General features: G+C 32.3%; 1 protein-coding gene across 2 annotated transcripts in view; it reads right to left on the reverse strand.

The window, feature by feature from the left end:
* Positions 1 to 8,025: 8,025 nt before the first annotated feature.
* Positions 8,026 to 17,148, reverse strand: part of LOC133174378 (CD63 antigen-like) — a 33,845-nt gene continuing 24,722 nt past the window's right edge. The window contains exons 1-7 of one of the 2 annotated variants that reach the window (XM_061309498.1): positions 12,148 to 12,220; positions 11,593 to 11,823; positions 11,043 to 11,117; positions 10,022 to 10,135; positions 9,158 to 9,358; positions 8,660 to 8,755; positions 8,026 to 8,356 (exon numbers count right to left, since the gene is read on the reverse strand). In XM_061309498.1, coding sequence (XP_061165482.1) covers positions 8,297 to 8,356; positions 8,660 to 8,755; positions 9,158 to 9,358; positions 10,022 to 10,135; positions 11,043 to 11,117; positions 11,593 to 11,823; positions 12,148 to 12,213 — 843 coding nt within the window. In that variant the 5' untranslated portion in view covers positions 12,214 to 12,220 and the 3' untranslated portion in view covers positions 8,026 to 8,296. Of the gene's footprint in view, positions 8,357 to 8,659; positions 8,756 to 9,157; positions 9,359 to 10,021; positions 10,136 to 11,042; positions 11,118 to 11,592; positions 11,824 to 12,147; positions 12,221 to 17,148 lie in introns of those variants that run through there. The other variant, XM_061309499.1, reaches the window with a different exon arrangement.

A 17,148-nucleotide genomic window follows, 5' to 3' on the forward strand; every position in this document is an offset into this window, starting at 1 on the left:
CTTGCACGGAATGCGTATTTCCGGAAAAATCGTTAAAAATCAGAGACTTAAAAGCATTTTTCGATAGGTCCGCGTTATATCACCACTTTGAAATTTTCACAAATGAAACATCGATTTGAAAGCATTTTATATGCAAAAAATTACGATGGTGATATTGTGCGGACCATGTTTATTTTTAAAAGATGTGTCCATTTTACAGCATGCATTCGACGGTGTTTTGCTAGATCTAAATATTATTGAGAATATACCTCGCCACATATCGCTAAAATTCTTTAATGTAAAGGATAAAATTATCACATCAATGTTATGAAGATCTGCTCTGTACTAATTCTTTACACGTTGCTTGAATTCAGATTCAGATGTACACTGGTCTCTATATTAGTATAACGTTATAAATCTAGCATCTTACTTCCGCGCCCACTAACTAATAAGCGAGAGTTGTCCGAATTAGACGATATATGGACGTTAGGTGGTTGAAAAAAGTAGCAGTTCAGAAAAAAATTTCAGTATTTACAATTGTCATATAATTATTATTTTACATTTAGTTTATTTATAACCCAGTGCCTGTGTCCATAATCATGTCAAGCTGAACATTATAAAACAATCTATACGTCATTTTTGAAAATTGACGTCACAATGGTTTCGCCGATCTACATGGCCTGTTGGGAAAATGTACATGGACAGACTTTTTTGAGCTATTATAGTGAAAATTAGAGGCTAGGTTTCCAAGATAGAATACAAACCTGGCAAAATATCACAATAGATTTAACAATGCGCCTCTCAGTATAAAATATGTGCTATGTAGATCAGTTCCAAACATAATCTAGATTGTCATATATATTTTATCGATGACTTCAGCTACCTCTTTTGAAGAGTTCCATAAAAATTATCCGTAAAGTCATTATACATCACATAAAAGTATTTTTCACATCATTTTTCGAGCTGGTCAAAAAGGGGTAATATGTAGCATTTTATGTACACTTAATAGCGATTACATAAAGGTTGGATGTAATATTTACATAATGTAAAAAAAAAGGAAATAATAAACTTGGGGGGTATAAATTACTACATTAGTGATAACATCGGAAGGGAGGGGGTCGTGTCCAAATGCTCCTCTTATATTTACATTCTTAATATCACTATAGATCGACAGACCTACATGTATAATTGTATATAGAAACATTATATAGAAGTAACGAATGACAGAGGATAAAAGTGTTTTCTCTTGATTATCAAGAATCACATCGTTTGCTTGTTCTCCTTCTGTATTAATATCCAAAAAGCATTGCCTATCTGCGAGCACATGCAAAACTTAAATTCTGACTTGTTTGCTAAAACAGATATTAATCTTTGCTAAGAAATGATAAGTATATATCCACTGATATCTGGGCATAAGTGAAATATTTTCGAACGGGACTCGAAAATGTAATGCAGTGATCGTTAGAAAATATAGCTGATTTTATTTTTGTCAATTGTTTCAACTCAAGGGAAAATTTTTAATAAACTATATGCAGGGTGTCATAGAACATAGAAACTGATTATTAAATGCATATACAATGTATAAGCAAGGATAAATGTAAGAATTTATTGTGAAATGGATTCCACGGTGCTGGATTTTGTAGAAAATGTCGTTTTCACTGGTTATTGAAATAATAACGTCCAGGATATCAATATCAACAGTCTATTACGTACATGATCCAACACAGACGTGCCCCCCCCCCCCCCCCCCGTTAGAATTTTTTTTTCTTGTGTACATTCTGTTTGCTTAACCTGTTTATAAGTTAGTAGTCTCAATTTATCCACATGTAACGTTCAGGCACGTAATTTCGGAGCTGATTCGAACTGGAAAAATGTTTCATGTCGAAAAAATCTTAACCTACCCCCTACATGGGTAAATAGTAAAGTTTTACTTGAAATTTCACTACCACGATGAACATAATGATACTTTTCCCACGTCAACCTTTTCTTTTTTTACTTTTTTAATTTTTTTCATCTTGAAAATAAACACTGAATTAATTATCAATAGAATGAATGTAGAACTATTTTGCTTTAATTTCTACTATATATGTGATTCAGGAACTATACATATTTCATGTAATCAAAGCTCTCATTGAATAGACCCCCCCCCCCCCATAAAACATGTAAAAAGTATCAACTGTACTGTCTGCTTTCTTTCCCCCAAATAACAAAATGAAATTAATATTGCTTTCTGTTTGTTGTGAACAAAGGGCCATCTACTTTCAGAGATAACTTAAGTTCACAATATTAATTGAGGTATTCTTAACATTATATTAGACCAAGATAAAGTAATTGAATACAATATTATCAATGTAAGTAAACAACAGTGATTTCTGTTCAGTAACACTTGATTGTCCTTGGGAAATAAGCACTTTATCCTTGAAATGAACTAGATTAGCTCATAATGTACACCTTTATACGTGTATGATAAAATGTTCTCAAAGTCTAAAAAAATGTTTTTCCTTGGTGTTTAGACCTTCCTTAAAATACGTTTCCATTTATAGGTTATCGTCACAAAGGTATCGATTACTTAGAGGAAGGAGTAAGGGATCCGCATGGGGGGGGGGGGGTATCCAGACCCCATTCCAACACCCACCACTTGTATAAAATTCATATAGTAAAATACCAAAAAATTGAAGAGGTAAGGGCCAAGAAAACTGTGTAAAGTTTGTAAGATATGGAGGAAGGTAAAGTGACATCCTCCTTTCAAAATAGGTTTTTCAGGTTTGGGTTATCTTTTCTTTTTATTTAAATAAGGTTTTCTCCTTTCGTTCGATCCTTTTTTTTTTTTGGAAAGGGGGGGGGGGGGGGAGTTGGGGTTGGTATGGAACACCGCACTCCCTTTTCTGGGAAAAATTACAGGAACATTCTTCAATTGCGCTGTTACATTTTTCCGCGAGTCGACATTTCTTTTCCGAGAAAAATCCCTCTTTACCGTGAAGTACTATAGTATTTTTTTTCTTTTCCGCGCAATTCTCTTTTAACCAGTTAGTGCCTTTTGCTCCTTGTCTACCACGGGGATGAATTAATGTAAATTAAAGTCTCTGAAACATCATTAAAAAGACCCAATAGATTGTAGGTCATCTATGCATTAACCTTTACATCTTCACAATGTCAAGGTATTGTGAAATTGTTCCTATTTAAAAAAATTGTGAAGAGAAACGATATCACAAAACCTTGACATTGTGAAGATGTATTGGTTAACGCGTATAAACATTGTTTAAACATGCCCTCTGTTCAATAACCCGTAGATCCTTGTATATTCACGTGTCGGAACAAGCTGCATTTTTGAAAAAAAATAGCAACGTTAACGTAAACTATGCTACATTTACTTTTACATAAAACACGAATAAAGCTTTGTACATGCATACATTGAAAATTTCATGAAAATATATACTCTCTCAAAGAGTTTTGAGGAATATCATTTAATTTTGACACGGGGCCGAATTTTGTACCAAACGCACCTTAGATATTAGATAATCCAACTAGGATATATGGAAAAGTAGTCCCGATAAATATTTTCATAATTTTTAAGAATTATGGTATTTAGAGCATGGTCTTGCGAATTGAACAAGTTTGGGAGACATAAATATCACAACCAGGTGACAGTGAAATGTTACTACATTAAAAGGAAAAAGTGATAGTTGAATATAACTACATGTACATAAATAAGGAAATTTGATGATGGAAAAAGCTGAATTAATTGATAAAACGTCGTTGATATCCACAAATGTCTAGTTGAAGGCCACAGCAAGAGTTTTTCTTCTCATCTTGAAGTTGTTGAATAAACTCTGCTTCATAGGAATATAAAAACAGGTCGGCTACTAAAAGAAGCACAATTAGTGTCCATCTGATTTCAAACAGATTGTTGGAAATTAAAGTATCTCATTTCTGACATTAATATAGAAAATATTGAATTCAGGAGAATTAAGGAGAATGAAAAGTCTGCCATAAATTATCTTGTTATTCAGAGATTTGCTACAAAACTTGTTTATTAATGAATGTTGGTACTTGTTGTGGCTAATATATTGCTTGTAATGGACCGGAAGTTTTAATTCATGGGAAAAGGCAGGGAAAATTCAAGCAATCTGAAAACTGATCGCTCTTGTATCCGTGATTAAGGAACTCATATAAGGTACTTCACTTATTGTTAACATAAAGAAAAATACTTTTCCCGTCATTTTTATCTGACTTTATTCAAAAATGAATACCAAGAAACAGCGGAAAATAAACTTACATTCTATACTTAAAGAAAACGGATGTATGTTGTTAAAGAACTATCATCTAAAAATACTTTAATTGAGAGTTCTCACTTCTGCCCAAAATATTTCTAAGTACTTTCAATTTCACATTCAAACTTTTCTGAGTTCTTGCTGATCTTAATTAATACTAAATTAAAATTGTTTTTATCCACACAGATAGTTTTTTATCCTGCAACTACCTCTTGTATTGACCTAATAAAGGTAACCTAATAAACCAAAGCTTTATTCGGTCAATGCCCTAATAAAGCCTCGTGCATGTATTCCGACGTTCTAAAAGCATTGTGACGTCATGAATATTGCAATTTTTACGCCATGTCATCTTAGTTTCAACTGCAGAGATGTACCTAAATCGGTTGAAAATAGCTCCTTTTGGAGGACATGTAAAAATATGTTGCAGGATAAACAAAATACATGGAGACTGTCTTGAAATATAAGCGATATTTGGGCTCGGGCCGAAAATGTGATAGAGGGCTGGGCAAGCCTCGCCCCTCTATCACGTTTTCTTACCCTCGCCCAAATATCGCTCATATTTCAAGACAGTAACCATGTATTTTATATCTATGTATAAAACCCAGTCTATATTGTATACATTTGGGAAGCTATTAAATTCATTCCTTATTATTTAATTTCAATTTAGAGAAAGAAAAAAATTTCAAATGGTACAAATTAAAAATTATATATAAATATATATATATATATATAAATATATAAATATATATATATATATATATATATATATATATATATATATATATATATATATATATATATATATATATATCCTGCAACTACCTCTTGTATTGACCTAATAAAGGTAACCTAATAAACCAAAGCTTTATTCGGTCAATGCCCTAAAAAAGCCTCGTGCATGTATTCCGAGGTTCTAAAAGCATTGTGACGTCATGAATATTGAAATGTTTACGCCATGGCGTCTTAGTTTCAACTGCAGAGATGTACCTAAATCGGTTGAAAACAGCCTGTTTTGGAGGTCCTGTAAAAATATGTTGCAGGATAAACAAAATACATAGAGACTGTCTTGAAATATAAGCGATATTTGGGCTCGGGTCGAAAATGTGATAGAGGGCTCGGCAAGCCTCGCCCTCTATCACGTTTTCTTACCCTCGCCCAAATATCGCTTATATTTCAAAACAGTAACCATGTATTTTATATATATATATAATATATATATATATATATATATATATATATATATATATATATATATATATATATATATATATATATATATATATATATATATATATATATATATATATATATATATATATATATATATATTTATTTATTTATTTATCAGCCCTCTACTTTTCTGTGATGTCGATATATCAATGGATTGTCCGAATTGCAATGTAAAGGGCTACATTTATTATATTGTTTTTTACAGAGATTGAAAAAACACAATTTGAAAATAAAGGGAACAAGGCTCGAGTTTTCTCTCTTGTCTTTTTTATAATATTTAGAGACTAGAGATCAAAATTAATTAATCTCTGTAAGGTAGTAAAAAAAAACACCCATGAAATCTGTTTTAACTCAGTTTTTAAAAAGTACACGAGAAAAAAGAATAATATCACTATACTGTCAAATATCAACGATCTTTGCTAGAAAATTAATAAGCTGTGACATGTTTTCGTCATTTTTATCAAAAAATCAGAGACATACTGTATATTCGTCACTTGGGAACTTACATTTTTGAATGTGTTTATGCTGTCTAAATGTATTATAACAATCTGTGATTAAATGCAAAGTTACCTTGGATCCATAAATAGTTGAGGGCTGATATTAAGAAATGTATATGAGGAGTCTTATTCTTTATATACAATGAAGGTCAAGGTCATATTAAGAGGTCAAAGGTCAAATATTGGGACGTCATCCACTGAATCTTTAAGTTTTTCCTACTGATTTTATTTTATTGCCAAGATATCTGAAACCACCTGTTCAGTTTTCCGTATTTGGACACATTTTATTTTGGAATCCATTTCAATCATTCTTTTGATTTTCTGTAAAAATTGAATTATACATTTTCTCTTAAGAGGACTTAAAGTGCAGCATATTTACATGTGAATTTTCAATTCCGGGGTTACATGTATGCATGTTCTTTTTTTTTTTACATCACATTTTACTCAAATTTACGGGTATCTACATATTTTTCCGAATTTAAATAACAAAAATGTTGCCTTTATAAACAGCATCACACAAGTTCGCATGTGAACAATTGATAGTTTTTAAAATAAGGCACATTCTTAAGTGGAATGCCTGGTTTCACAATCTTTTTACAGGGGTCTGATAGGCTATTTTTCAAACAATGTGGGCAAAAATTGTGCGGTTAATTTTTTTTTCATATTACATATAAAGAGAGATTTTGTATCCTTGAACAAAATATAGTTTCAACAAAATTGAATTTGAGGAAAAGTTTGGTCTCTCAATTGTGTACTACCTTAATGTACATTGTTTCCTTTATGCTGTGCTGATAGAGTAATTTAGGGAATTTACCAATTTAAAACGCTACATTTATTTTACAATGTTTTATATTAAGTTTTTAACAACATATCTAATATGTTTCAATATAAAGTAGGTCTTTATTCAAGGTATTGCTATGTGCTACAATTATTACAGAACATCACAAATAGGAGTTGAAGTATAATTTTTTTTCTCCAGAAAAATCAAGTCATACACTGTATTAACTTTTGTGAAATCAGCACAACTTATGTTTAATGTACTTTTTCTCATTTCAATAATGAATAATATGTATGGTTACAGAATTACAGAAGTAAGCTGAAATGAGGATTTAAAATCAACAAAAATAATCGCATATATACATATATATGTGTAACTGTGAACCTTGAGGAAATCTCTTAGACACAAATATCAGTACCAGTTGCGTAGCTTAACTACTTCGATTCTGTGTGTTAGAGAGGGGGGATAAAAGTTTACAGAAATTTAACTAGATTTTACACAGAATACAATAACTGTTAATATAGCCATTTTTTTTACTTCATACTTAGATTTGCAAAAATATTATATTATAAACCTAATGTATCATGCTTAATCAAACTATGAAATCTTTTTTATATATCAAATTAATATTTATAAGGATTTTGCCTTGCTGAACTAAAGTATATTTATTAGTCAATTCAAAGGTTTAGAACAATAGGAACATACTTTAATGATCAGATTCTGGATATCTGAAGCAGTTGAGGATAATCTCTGATGTAGTGTTCACAGTTTTGTGTGCTATGTCTGAGGCAATTAAGGATAATCACTGTCTGGGGCAGTTAAAGATAATCACTGTTGTAGTGTACATTAATCTTTGTTGTAGAGTACAATATTCTGTTTTAGTGTACAATGATATTAATATCTGTTGCAGTACAAGGTTTTCCTGCCTAGGTACTCAGGATCACAGTGTTTTATTTTTCTTTGATGCAGATTTAACTAAATGACCATGTTTATTTTCATTTTTCGTAATACACGATGAACAATGTTGTTATGATTACTAAAAACAAGATTTTGTGTGAAAGTCTTTCAAAATGCTTCTTCTTCTTCTGCAGATTTCATCCGATTTCAATGAAACCTACGACACAAGTAGACTGCGCTTAGATACCGAATTTGTATCACTTTTCAATTTTTATAAAAAAAAAATTGCCAAGTTATTCAAAATCAAATATTTTAATATTTTTTTTTAAATGCTTGGTCATTTTGTCAGCTGTTGACCTGAAAATATCAATTCTCCTTAACATCTTGGCAGAAGGCCCACAATTGCTGACTAGTAAATACCTCATTAAAAAAATTATCAAATTTTATAAATAATACGATGGTGTAAACTTTATCTGCAAAACTCGAATATATAGACAGACAGACAGACAGCCAGCCAAATATCCACATCAAATGTCCATTACCTAACCTACCAAATTCCGTATCGTTAATAGGTGGCTAGGAATTTCCGAATATCATAGTGATTTAAAGACTAATAATGAAAAAATACAGGAATGTCTTTCTAATTACGATTTCAGACGCACCACTTTCCATATTACATTTGCTGCAGAAAGTATTCCGAGGATCTGAAAAATACAAAAGAAATAAAAACAACATTAAGGCAAACATCAGTAGAGCTTTCGCAACATTATACCCATTATCCATAAAAAAAAGTTCTTGCAAAAATTATGGACACTGTGACATGATGAATGTAAATAACATGCAAAAAGGCAAATGATACATTTTGCAAATTTGTTATACAACTGAGATTTGATTAAGACGTTTAGAACATCTCAGGAAATCATGATATGTTTGTAGTGACAAGCTGCTGATATCTTTTTTAAGTATGTGTCAAGCCAAGATGAATATTCTTTTTCTTAATCCGTTACCTCAACAAGGAGAATTGTAATCCCAACTCCAAGAATTTTAGGAGTTTCAGACGTGATTGTTTCTTTCAACAAATCTTTCAAAGTTAGGTAACATCCCTGCGAGAAAGAATGTAATTAAGAATTCAACGTACATTTATTGTGGGTTTATGCAGGTTAATATATATTTAAGTAAAACTGTTTACCACTTTGAATGTATTACAATATGCGTCAATGCAAATATAATCCAATAAACAAACAAAAAATAGACTGTTACTTCTTATATTTACACTTGAAATTGTTAAAATATTTTTTTATATCCTTGAGTATTAACGAAATGGATGCTTGACATCAAATCTTGTAAACGAGTTTGTTTGTATGCACTAAATAAATGATTTTGTTTTAAATAAAATAGGTATCAGTGTTCTAAAATATTTATGAGAGAATTGAAGGGTAATTATTTATCAAGCACGTATGTGCGTAGGCACATGTATTTTGAAAGTTATGTTTGAATAAGTTTACATTTGTATTATACGTTCGAGGATTCAAACTGTAGAAACATGATGTTGGTGCAGACGTATAATTAGTTTCAGTGACTCCCACACAGCAAGCCTTGGGGATCTCAGCATTTGTTTGCTGACATTCTCCGCTGGTTGTACACCAAGGGGTCTTATCAAAATCATTTGTAGTTGACGTCACATTATTAACAGCACAACAGTCCAGCTGAAATAATTAAAACAAGCAAAAGTAAGTTGGTTTTAAGCGATAAATCAAAAAGGTGAAGATCAAACGGTGATAATCATCTAAATCATGTAAACTCCTAAAATCCTGAGGAATTATGACATGTAAATTATCCAAATCTTCAATATATTCATTATTTTGGTCTTTTCATTTGAATAATGCAAACAATATTTTTTTAAAAAAAAATAATTTTTGAAATGGCACAAATTTTAAATGATTAACATGTCTTTTGTTAAACAGAAAGATCTCCTGTGTCACCATTTAAAAACTAGGAAAAATAGGAAAGTAAAGTTAAATTTTAATTTTCCACCTTAAGTATTATTTCTAAATTTACTTTCAAAAATAAAGTCAAAACAAAATATTAGTTTTTCAGCTAAAGATCCAAAAGCGACGTATTGTTATATAAAATTATTTTGTGCATTTATATATTGTTGAAAATATTGAGAAAAGCAAATTAGCAGTGCTTGCTTACAGCGAAGTGCCAATGTCCAACAATTTTGATTTGTCATAAATGCAATTTGTTATATTGCTAACTTGTTTACAATTCCTTTTAAAACCGCAGTGAATGAAAATCACTCTACTCATAGCATGAATTCATTATAAACGTGTACCCTACAATCTATGGGGGAATTGAAACATACATACAGATATAAATATTTTATTCCATGCTTTTGAGATGACATTTCCACTGCTTATTGAATCACTCACAAAGTTTGTATGGAGAGAATCAACCAATTGAGTTTTGAGTTCCCCCTCAATCTGTAAATGGTTAGATAATCATTTTAGTGTTTAATTAATATTTAAATCCTTCATCACAAACAACTATACACACACTTATTCATATTAACAGATATTCTTGTTTTACATGGATATATTAGGAGTATTGTTTCTATAGGTAAATTTACGGAAGCCGGTAGGTGCCAGGTAGAAAAATATTTTATCTGGCGGCGGCCAGATAACTTTCTGGCGGCCGCCAGAAACCTATCTGGCGGCCACCAGAAACTTATCTGGCGGCCGCCAGATAAAAAGATCTGGCGGTCGCCAGATAACTTATCTGGCGACCGCCAGAAATTATCTGGCGGCCGCCAAATGATTATCTGGAGGCCGCCAGATAACTTTCTGGCGGCCGCCAGATAAGTTATCTGGCGACCGCCAGAAAGTTATCTGGCGGCCGCCAGATAACTTCTGGCGGCCGCCAAATAACTTTCTGGCGGCCGCCAGTTATTTATGTGGCGGCCGCCAGATAATTATTTGGCGGCCGCCAGAAACTTATCTGGCGGCCGCCAGATAAAATATTTTTTCTACCTGGCACCAACAGGCTTCCATATAAATTAGATAAAGTGTCCTAGAGAAAAGTTGTAGCTTATTGCAACTTGAATTTTCAGCAGACAAGAGTACATATAAGGTTTTCCGCTAAAGGCTATTTAATGTAAAAATGATAAAAGTAATCAAAGTATGATATTTGATAAGATAGAAATGTAAGAAACATATAAAATGATAATTACAGGCAACATTTTCTTCATTCTTTAACAAATGATGCTTTTCTTTACATTTGCTAAGTTTGGAATAACAAAATAATACATTTCAAATCTTTAAAAGTTCTATATATTTTTTTTTTAAAATCTAAAGTTAGCTTAGAAAAACAAGTACTTAAGAACTAACTTACTTTTTCCTCCATTGTACACCAGAGGACAATGCCCACTAATTTCACCACTAATAACGCCGACGCAAAAATTAAATACTGTAATGCAAATAATATTGTATGTAATTTCGTCTAATTTAAGATATATCTGTTTTGCAATAAGAAATACTTCAAAATGAAATATGGAGATAACAAACAATATTTTTGCTCAAATTCCACTGAAAGAATACAAATTGGGAGCAGAGCAAACACAGACCTCCAAAAACATCGGAGGTTTCAATATATATCATCAGGATCAGAAAAAGCTAGCCTTTTAACGTTGTAATATGCCGATATACAAACTTTTATTGTTATGATAAATTTATAACATTAATATGGAAATCTAAATGAAAAATTGTCCAAAGATTAGTTACCTTAATACTAAAACTGGACTTTGTGATATTATAGTCAAAGAATAGAAAAAAAGAAAGTTTTAACAAGAAATACAACCGACCAAATACAGAAAATAAACCGGAAATGGCATTCATTACATAGTGAAACAAAAATTTACAGATTTAGAATGAATAGAACTCACTAGTATATACAATTCTTTCTTTTGAATGAAAGCGCCACATAATCCAAGAACAGATACCAATAATACAAACACTCCAACGACGATAAATAAAATTTGTAAGTTGTCAGCATGATTTCCTAAATCAAATTCTCCTACTTTCACACTATTTAGGACTGTTTTCGTTTCCTCTTTCAAGGACGATACATCTGAATTGATGGAGGCACCGATAATTAAAAGGGCGAGTCCAAGAAACTAAAAAAAAGCATATTGTAATCATGTATTCATTACCATATTAGTTTCTTTGCAAGAAAACTTTTTCTTCTTATTCAAAAAAAAAAAAAAAAAAAAATCAGAGATTTGTTGATTGATATTTTAATTTGAACTGCCAATTCTGATTATTTTGAAGCAAAATATTTTCCACAGCGGAAGGCATGGAAATGGTAACCATTATGAGAAATGTAATCTAAATAAATGTATATCAATTCTGCATTAGTGTTTACATATCATATTTTTCAGAAAACGAAAATATACTTGCATGTGAAATTGATGTCATGAACTATCTCTATTCATACTTACAAAAAACACAACATTTATGATGATAAGAAAACCTTTAGTGAGATTCTCTTCAAACGCAAAAGCCATTTTATAATCTGTTAACAATAAAGATTCATTATTAAAGAAGAATTCATATATTTAAATCAGGCTGTATCCTCTATATCTTCTATATTTCGTACAAAGATCCATTCTGACATTTAATTATATTTCAGAAATGTTTTGAAAAAAAAAGTACTTTCAAACGTAGGGAAAATTTTCAAATACATCGATTTTAAAATCAGAGACAATAACTAAAAATGAAAAGGAAAGATATTTCATATATTAGTATAGCCTTGTGTGTTTGATTGCAGTTGAAAATTACTTAATTTGTCGCTGTTGTCCTTTACTTAAGACTAATACTTTAAAGATTTTTTTCCTATACAAATTTGATCCTGTATTGTATTCAAATCTTAGCCGTAGGAGCCCTGATTTGTCTACTGTAGTTGGGGATGTTTGCATATTAAGAACATATGTATTGACAAACTCTTATATAGGAGTCGAGACACGCTTAGTCAGAATCTATATGATAAAAGTCGATGAGAAAATAAACTTATAGCAGGAAACATAAGTAGCCATGTGACGTGGTTCACATGGCAACATGTCATGGAGATTTAAAAATAGCAGAAATGCAGAAAAGCTACAATGACTGTTCCCAGGAGTTTTAAAGATGTCTTAAATGCAAGATAAAACTATTACATACTTTACTGTGGAAACAAAGTATTCGAATGTATTCATTTTATTCAATCATTTTGATAAAGTTAATCAATCAAAATTTAAAAGCACTTACAGGTTGAAATCTGCCACATCTGTTTCAGATTAGATGTTTTGCAGAAAATAGACGATAAGGGCCGACAAAAAGCTGAATTGTGTGACAAATGAAATTACTTCAGATTTTTACGAAAGCACAGAAGTCTCATTCAAGATTCGAGATACGAGATTCGAAATTCGAGATTCGAAATTCGAGATCCGACATTCAATATCTAAACTGTCCAATCAAAATATAGGTAACAATACCCGGTTTTGAAAGCCAATGGGAAACAATGTAGTATCTTAATCAATTAATCATATTTATTTAATAAATATAAAAAAGTGGCCATATTAATTTTAAGGTAAGATGGTAGATGTTGCAAATACTTTGAATGTCATAGAAACTAGTCAAAGACAGTGCTCTTCTTTTAACTGAGCCTTTGTATTCGAATTGTGTATAAAAATTTTACAGTAGACATTAGGGATACGTTCAGTAAACTTCCTATGTTAGATTATAAATCAAAGATTCAAACACGTGTCCTGGTAAATTAAATGTATCTACAGCTGTCGCTGGGTATAATTATGAACTCCGGATAACAAAAGATGTATTTTGGTATGTAGTTATCTGCATGCAGCCTGGTCCGTAGAAACCGCCGGAAGAGCGGGCGGGGGGGGGGGGGGGAAGCTTGCACAAACCCTCATATTTTTGCCCATCAAACACGTAGTTCTACATATATTCAATCAAATATTTATCCAGCACTTTCTTGAATAACATTTTTGATCAAATAATTCACCTTGAATTGAAATGGAATTGAGGATATACTAACAGATGACACACTCTACCCCAGGCGCGGTTCAAGGATTTTTTCAAAGGGGGGGGGGGGTCCACCCCAGTCAAAAAAAAAAAAATTCAAACCCAGAAATTTCTTGATAAGCAAAAAAATTCAAACCCAGAAATTTCTTGATAAGGAAAAAAACAAAACAAAACAAAACAACAGGAAAAAAACGTGAAAAGCCTATTTCATGGCAGTGAGGGGGGAGGGAATTTGTCGTTGACTATTAAAGCTTCATACCTATGACTTTTCAACTTAACACAGATCCGCGTTTTCGGGGGGCGCGTTTTCTAGGGGGGGGGGGGGTCTATGGCCACTTTTAATTGGTTTAGTATATACATTTTATAACTCTGCAAATTTTAGGAGGGGGGGGGGATCTAGATCTGCGCATGCACCCCGAAGCAAATGATGTTTCTTTTTGCATTACTGCATTGTACCTCATTGAAATTGTAATAAATATGCAAAAGTATCATTCTGAAAAAAATGAATAGGTGCAACGCTGCGACATTTAGTCCGTAAATATTTGGCCATACACTCAAACTGTTGGCCTGTTTGTCTCTCCTCTATTCTATTTTTTGCATTCTCCTCCCCGCTTTGAATTTGCTTGGAACAAAATATAAATAATAAATTCTTCATTGAAAATGTTTCTTAATTGAAATTCTAAAATTAGAACCACCCACCTAGAAATAACAGTACATGTAAGTAGTATGTTTGGAGGATTACAGTAGAGGATTAAAACTGAAATACTGTATTTTCAGACCATTATGGTGTTGCCGAGATACACACCGGCACTGATTCCTAATAATATTCCCAAGGAAGAACTTATTAAAAGATATTTTCGACAAGGGTACACCAATACAGAGATTTTACAACTGATCAGAACAGTTCATAAAGCAAAAATAAGCAAATCTCATCTGAAACGCATATTGCGAAATAAAGGGTTGAAGCGACGTCCTAATGATGTTGACTATTTTAAATATTGTGAATGCAATTTTGGACATTACAGAAAATAGTGGACGATGTCTAGGGTACCGAACAATTTGGAAACGTTTAATCACCGATTACGGTTTCGTAATTCAGCGTGCAAAAGTCATGGAACTTATGCGAGTAATAGATTCAGAGGGAGTAGAACGACGGAAACAGCGACGATTACTTAGGCGACAGTATGAGGCACCTGGACCAAATTTCATTTGGCACATTGACGGATACGACAAGTTGAAACCTTACGGGTTTGCAATACATGGCGCAATTGATGGCTTCTCCCGAAGAATTTTGTGGTTGGAGGTGGGACCCAGCAACAACAACCCTAAAATTGTTTCTCGATATTTTTTAGAGACTGTGCAACAGTTAGGATGTTGTCCAAATGTATGTAGATGTGACCTCGGCACGGAAAACAAGGAGTTGGAAGAAATACAAGTACTGTTCCACAGTCTTAAAGACCAGGATTATGGCAATTGCTTTATATACGGAAAAAGCACTTCTAATCAACGAATTGAGGCCTGGTGGAGCATTTTACGCCGGCAAGCGGCAGACTGGTGGATCACATTCTTTAAAGATTTACGAGATGCGAACCTTTTTAATGATGGTGACCACCTGCACGTCGAGTGTTTAAGATACTGCTTTATGGATGTTCTTCAGGAGGAACTTCATCAAATTGTAATACAATGGAATCAACATAGAATGCAAGTTAAAAAACAACATAGTAGTCCAAAAGGAAAGCTTGATGTATTATTTTTTACTCCAGAATCATACGGTGTTGAAGATTTTAAAATCGACTGCCATCCTGAGGACATAATTTACTGTCAAGAACACTATGGGGAAGACCGCCCAATGCATGGCTGTTCAGCAGAATTCTTAGAACTTGCAAACTTAATTTTGCCAGATCACCATAGACCATCAAGTATAAACGAAGCAGCTGATCTTTTTGGTCAGTTCATAACAATATTTAATCGATACACTGCATAAGTTTCATCATACTGTCATTTAAAATTTTAATGTGTTCAATAGCTATGTATTTCCTTCCCAAGAACAATTCCTTTGAAAGGATAACTTTAACGTTTAAAGGTATAGTCCTTTTAAAGAAATACTGATAGTTTAAAAAAGTGTGTAATTTATTAATAAATAATAAAATATAACTCCATAAGTCTATTATAATTTCACAATTTATTGTAATCAAATGAAAGCAGACACTTGGCAGGTGGAAATTAAAGTGAAGGCCAAGAAAAAAAAAATGCGTGGACCCTGTTACACCGCCAAAAAAATTAGGGTAGGTAGGTAGGGATTTTTTTTAAAAAAATTATTTTATTTCTTCAAATAAACGCCAAAAATATCGTTGAATGTTCTTGAATTAAATATTGTTGTGCTAATACTCTTGCTTTCTTTCAAGTGGTGACATTTGTTAGAAGTAAGTGAAAAAACGCTTGTATACTGCGTGTTGAAACAATGTTTTTCAGGATGCCACCATTGCTGAAACTAAAACTAATACCCGAACCGATGACGGAATCTGAGAAATTTTAGAAATTTGAAAATTGTCGGGGAAAATGTTTATGGTCAGGGTATAATGCTGGAACCACGCATATTTTTTTTTTTATTTGGCCTAACCTTAACAAAGTCTGAGTTTTGCTAACAATTGTAACATGTTCTTGTTACTTAAAAACAGAAAAAACAGGAGACCCATTGGGCCACAACACACACTTAAGTTCCCAGGCCAAAGAAGAATGTTATCAAAAGACATTTCCCCACCCTGGCCCCAAAAAGTCATGACTTAAGTAAACATGAGACCTCACATCCTGAGATTCTTCAAAATCGAAAATAACCATATGTTAATTCACTGATCTGAAAAAAAAAGTAATCCAAATCTAGCTTCATTCAACCCTGGGTCCACAATTTGAAAACTATAAAACAACTTGAATCTACACAACATGGATAAAGTTGCACATTTATTTAGTATGATTTATGGATCAAGGTAGCCCTAGGTTCAGGTGAGCTAAAAATGAGACACACAAGGGCCTTCATGGTCCTTTGAGAATCACAAGTTTTAATTTGTATGAATTAACTTTGGTCATTACACTTGGAACTTTATATCTGGACTTGTGTGAAATTAATTTTACACTTCTTATTTATAAATCAATCTGTTAAGAGATAAATGAATAATTATTTTGTCTGAATGATCAACTTAATTCCAAGCAAAACTTGCTTACACTAAGCATATAATCTGCATACTTAATGTTCCAAATAAGTAAAGAATTGAAATGTAGACAGTACAGTGTAACAAATTGTCAATAAAGAACTAACTTAATCACACCTTGGGGCCTGAACCATGGGGCACAGGGATAAATCAAATGTAAAGGCATGTTGATGATTTTGACAAGCCTGATGATTTTGTCAAGCCCAAGGGGAACCA

This window comes from Saccostrea echinata, unplaced genomic scaffold, assembly GCF_033153115.1.
Source record: "Saccostrea echinata isolate AGI-Se365-2 ecotype Australia unplaced genomic scaffold, CSIRO_AGI_Sech_v1 ptg000057l, whole genome shotgun sequence".
Taxonomy (NCBI): domain Eukaryota; kingdom Metazoa; phylum Mollusca; class Bivalvia; order Ostreida; family Ostreidae; genus Saccostrea; species Saccostrea echinata.